The 6,014-nt window shown below is 32.4% G+C and overlaps 1 protein-coding gene across 1 annotated transcript; it reads right to left on the reverse strand.

The window, feature by feature from the left end:
- Window positions 1-613: 613 nt before the first annotated feature.
- LOC103486024 (beta-glucuronosyltransferase GlcAT14A) lies at window positions 614-5,408 on the reverse strand. The gene is made up of 4 exons (XM_008443820.3): window positions 4,495-5,408; window positions 4,237-4,312; window positions 3,625-3,740; window positions 614-1,205 (listed from the first exon to the last, which is right to left on the reverse strand). Exons 1-4 carry the CDS (start codon window positions 4,985-4,987, stop codon window positions 685-687), a joined length of 1,206 nt encoding a protein of 401 aa, XP_008442042.1. The 5' UTR covers window positions 4,988-5,408; the 3' UTR covers window positions 614-684.
- Between the last annotated feature and the right edge of the window lie 606 nt (window positions 5,409-6,014).

Here is a 6,014-nt window from a genome sequence, read left to right on the forward strand (position 1 = left end):
TTGGTATATTGGAAACCATAGCGTTTTTATATACTAGTTTAATTAGGATCCTCATTAAATCCTAATCAATCTAGGAATAGGCTTCTACTCATTTAATGAATACTCAATTAGAAATTTTGGACCTTAATTAAATAGATCACATAATAGATCCAATTAAATAAATAACCAAATGTGATAAATTATTAATTTACATACATAGTCCACACTTTATTCATACGTTTATTTAAGTACGTCTAACATGAGATAGCATCACAGCAATATTTACCATCGATGAAGGTCATGTAAATCTTATTTGGATTTTGCTTTATCAACAATACTTCTCTTTTTGTTTTTAGAAATTTGAGAATCGGCTGCTATAAGTATGATACTTAATTGTGTCGCTTCCACTAAAAAGCACGTCTAAAGGAAACAGTAAAAAAGGTCCATAGAACAAATCAAAAGCTTCAATGTTGTCATTACTTTGTAAAATATTTACGCCACAGTTAAGCAAGCCAAGAGAGGCATTTTGGGGGCATAATTTTCCCTAAGAATTGAACCAAAATTTAGTAATACAAAACGTGGTCATTTCTTTTTCCTTCCCTTTTTTTTATCTTTTTTTTAACAAAGTCAAACAAAACAAAACTAAATAGAGACTTTATTCATGCATATATATAGTACTAAAGCCAGCCAAAGAATAGTTTATATCTATCTGCATTGCATCTTATTGAAGTACCTAACAGAAAGCATCCTATTGAGCAAAGTCTTCAACCTCCTAGAACCCGGTCCAGGCTTCAAAACACCATAGTTCTCAGCTTCAAAACCTGAGCAAGACCCAGAACCGAATCTCCCATTCCCTGAACACCACCCGCCGTAGGCAAATCGGCCATGGTGTCTCTTTAGGATGTCACGATCGATTTTGTCCAAAACACGATCGTTCTCCTTGAACTTTCGGGCAAAGGGACGGTTGCTAGTCACCATTTTCTTGTAGTTTGCGAGGCCGAGATAGCGGGGGTGTTGCTTGGGAGGTGTATCCCAAGTGATGTAGTGAAGATCGTGGTTGACTGTGGTGTTTCTGTATTCATCAGAGTTGCATATTAGGGTTTGGAAGTATCCCTCTGGTGAGGAAACAAAGTTGGTGTAGTAAAGGAGGAGAGTTCTTGGGAGATTGTCCCAACCCACTATGCAATACTCAGCAAAAGATCTTGATAGTATTGTCCAAGCTGAACCTGCCAAAAAGAAACTCAAAGAACTTAAATAATTGATTAATGTAATCTTTTACTTCACAAACTTTTGTGGTTATCTTATCTTCAAATTTTTTTTGGAGAGGGTTGAACTATAAACCTTCATAATTGTTATGAAATTGAGAAATAAAGAAAACAAAAAGCATAATAATAGAAAAACGACACACAAGTTAACATGGTTCACTAACAATGTCTTAGCTAAATCCACACTAAGAAGACATTTTATCATTCCATAGAAAACATTAGATTACAAATTCAAGAGGTGCCAGTAGAATTAAAGAGTTTATATAGCACACTCAAAACTAAAATTGCAAATAATGGAAATAGTATAAATACAAATACAACTTATGTCCATACACCTAGTCATTCAAAGGGCCAGATAACATATATTCTCAAGGCATTCCAAAATTCATGGTAACGGTAGTAGGTACCTTATCCACCCACCTAAGTTTATAGGCCCAAAAGAGTCCATGTTTTTTTCTTTTGTTTCCTATATGCGTGTGTGCAACCTTTTGATTTTAGTTCTTTTTTTCGTGCAACCAAGATTTGAGGGACTCGAACCACATATCTTATGGTCACTGACATATCTTTATGCTAGTTGAGTTATCCTTATTTTGGTCCTTTTATTTTAGCCTTGGGTATTAATACAAATGAATCACCAACCATCTCAACTCAAGACATTTATGGTATGAAGTGAACTGACAAGAAAATTAAATGAATATGGGAACCACATGGTTGTAGAGGTAAGAGTGATGGAATGTCCAAACCCATATAATAATTCCCCTTTACCTACACCCATCTCTAATCTCTAAACACCTTACGGTCAAAGTGGAAAATGACATTCCAATTCCACACCAAACGACTGCGTTTTGTTTGGTTTGGTTAGGTTAGGTTACTATCCACAACAAGCAACCACTTTTTAACAAATCTTAAAGTGTAACAAGAAGTTTAAACTAATATGCAATTGCAAAGATAGTCTAAATAAATAATATTAATATAGTTTTGCTTATAACCACTTTTATGCACCCCTCCCCCACCATAAACAAGCATTAATTTTAAGGTTTGGATTTCACATTATTGGGTGAGGATCAAAACTGACTTCAACACGTAATTCATTACTCATTTTGGCTTTTAGTATAAGTTACTTAGTAGAGATCATAGGCTCAAATGATCTTAACTAGTTAACTTGTATATATACACATAAATTGATTAAGACATTCATAATTGTTGAAGTAAAGTACAATCATTTTCAGTCAATTTGCAAGCCTAAAGTTTCTATCAAGATAATTAGGTATTGGAAATCCAGCGATCCTTTCCCAGAAAGCTCATTCCAGATTTGAAAATCAATAATAATAAAAATAATAGGATAATTGAGATGAGTACAAAACAAGCAATATCAAGTCCCTAGGTAAATAATAATTTAATTAGCTCACATCCCATCTGGTTCCTAACAATGTCCCTAGATAAATAATAATTTAATTAGCTCAAACATCTGTTTCCTAACCATATAGTATTTAATTATTAAAATATTATTTTGGTTTTTTATAAAAAAGGAAAAAACACTTCGTACTTCCAAATTTGTTAGTCCTATTTTAAATATCTAATTTTAGTTCTACTATGTTGAAGAAATTTTTAAATTTATTCACCGCTATTTGCTTCTGGTTGATTTTTCTTATTACGGTCTTCACTGTAAATTTGAAAAAAATACTCTCGAGAATATTTTTAAATATAATAAAATAAACCAAAATATTTACAAAATACGGTAAAATTTCAAATTCTATCTATAATAAAATAAACTTCTATTAGTGTCTATCATAGATAGAATATAAAATTTTGTATATTTCGTAAGTATTTTTATAATTTTTTTTAATTTACAATAATTTTTTTTATTTTATTTTTTGAAAAATTATTTACTATTATCATTTAATCAATTTTAATAAAAATAAGTTCGAGAGCTAAATATTAAATCTGTTACTAGACTAAAACTCGACACTTCCAAAATACAAAGACTTAAAATAAAATGAAGTACAGAAACTAAAATATTAGTTTAACCACGATTGTATTTAAGATCCTTCAAAAGTCTCACGTGGTTACTAAAATGCTCCTGTTCCCCAAAAAAATGATGATCCTAATTTAATTCTATTTGAGATCCTTCAGCAGTTTCACATGGTTACTAATTAATATCTAACCGGAATCAAACTTAAAAGAAATATATAAAAAATTACAAACTTTGAGGATAAGAGCTATCTAATTAATATACTGCTTAATAAACCTGTGTAGAGCTACCTATAATATGATAATCCTAATTTCCTAATTACATGATAATCCTAATTTAAAGTCTTCACATGGTTACTAATTACTAATTACAAAGAATCAAAGTGAAGCTATTGAATGCTTAACAAACCTGTGTAAAGCTTGAATGCAGTGGGGAGAGTTCTTTGTTTAATAACCCACCAAATCTCTGATTTGTTCATGCTGTAAAGCCCTGGGTCTATTATAATTGGTTTCCCTCTTTTATTCCTGAAATAACAAATTTCACATATATATTTAACCTTACAAATTTGCAATTAAAAACTCTATTAACACTAACATTTTAGTATGACTGACATTTTAGTCCGCTAATTTAAAACTTTATTATATTTTTATAAATATTTTAAAAACTTTTCCATTTACAATAATTCAATTTTATATAAGATAGTGTTATTAATTTCTAGTTAAATCATAAATTTAGTCCTATAATTAGGAAAAAATAAAATTTAGGCCATATAGAATTCAGTCCTACACTTCTGTAAAACCTCCTAAGAAATATAGAAACTTTCTAAATTCTAACTTTCTACGAGAACCTAAATTAATCATTTAATCTCAATTTGACTTACAAAAAATTATTTCTCAAAAGTTCAAGGACTACTGAATAAATATTTAGAACCTAAAATAAATTAAATGAAAGGGTTTATGTACTAAAATGAAATTTAAACAATATAGTTAGGGAAAGTTGGGAAAAGAAATCAAATCTTACAGCTTCCATCCCAAACGACTTGAATGTTGAATGAAATTGAGATCTCTTGGCAAATCAGAAAAAGCATGAATCATATCTGAAAAAACAACCAGAATAAATATCATCATCATCAAACAAAATTTCCTCCAAACCCCAATGAACGAATGAATTAAAAAAACAAAACAAAAGAAAAATCTATCAAAAAAAAAAAAAAATAATAATAATAAATCTATCATCAAATCCTCAAAACCACACATCATCCAATTTCACTCACCATACCATCTTGAGTAACCAAAGGATAATCAGAGGCACTCAAATTGATAAACCAGTCCCATTTGCAAGTCCTCAAAAGAATCGACATCGCATGTAGTGTGGTAGCAAGCATAGTCGGCCCTCTATAAGTAACCAAGCTCGGTTTTCCCACCATCCAAACATTCCCAACTTGCCTGAAAACCGGATTCCGGCTCACGAACTCGGCGATTTGGCGGTGGTCTGAGTCGGAGGCACCCTGATCCATGTGGATCAAATAGTGGTTAGCGGGATGATAGATGGCGGGCAAAAGGCGGATGAGACGGGGAGCGTCCCCGGCGGAGGCGGAGATTAAGTAGGCGAAAGAGAGGGGATAAGAGAGATTTGAGTTGGGGAAGTAGATGGAGTTGATTAGGGGTTTAATGGCGGAAATGGGTTTGGTTAATTTGGTTTGGATGAAGAGAAAAGAGAGGAGAGTGGATGTTAGAAGGAAGGAGATTATGGTGAGAAGCTTGAGACTCATATTGCAAAAATTGGGGTTAGAAAGAAGAAGAGGATTAATGTAGAAATGGGGAGAAGAAGAAGAAGATTAGTGGAGAAATAGGGGATTGAATGTTGGGGGAAAAAGGGTTTGGAAGTGTGAGGAAGATGGGGTTCCTTCCTTGCTTTGAAGGGAAGGGGGAAGGTCTCAATGTTTCTTTTTCACACTCCATTGTTGTGTAAGAATGCTTTTTACTTTTTATTTTATTTTATTGGTGGGTTTATTAATGGAATAATTTCAGAATTTGGTCTCTTTTTTGTTCTTAGGTGGGTTGTTGGTGCTTACATTTCTCGTCTTTTCTTTTTTAAAACATATTTCATTTGAACTGACAAACACTGAGCCTAATCTTCTTTGAGAGCATAGGACACTCAGCTAAGGTCGGAGGAAGACATTATCTTCTTGAGAAGGAAAGAAGAAGAAGAAAATTAGTTACAACACGAATGTGAACAATTAAATTACAGAGTTAAAGCCAATCAGAAACGCAAAAAATCAGTTTTTTTTGTCTATCAGATATCAATAAATGACTTATTTAGAGCACTAACCATATTTGAATAATCAAATTTCACGACTAAGGTTGGTATCGACTCTTTTTCTAAGTCTGAGAAGAGAAGATTAAACCAACACCGATAGCCTTTCCTTCCAATGCTTTGACGGATCGTCCATAATAAACTTTCCTATATCCAACTATAGGAGATTCCTGAGATTCACAAACAACTCATCCTAAATCACAAATTATTCTTTTGTTGCATCAAAAGTCTGTCAATATTGAGCTTCCAAAATTCACTTGGATGAGGGGACCGCTTCTCTTGATCACATGGTTCTCGAATCTCACTAGAGTTGGAAAACATATTGGCACCACTTGAGGAAGGAGGAAAGTAATTGTTAATCAGATTGAATACTTGTTAATTATTGTCACCGACTCTCAAATTAAAAAGACAATATTTGTAATTTGAAATATTCTACAAAATAATAATGGTCTTCAAAAGATATCCTCAACCCTTCAACTAGA

This window comes from Cucumis melo, chromosome 8 (assembly GCF_025177605.1).
Source record: "Cucumis melo cultivar AY chromosome 8, USDA_Cmelo_AY_1.0, whole genome shotgun sequence".
In the NCBI taxonomy this organism is placed as follows: Eukaryota; Viridiplantae; Streptophyta; class Magnoliopsida; order Cucurbitales; family Cucurbitaceae; genus Cucumis; species Cucumis melo.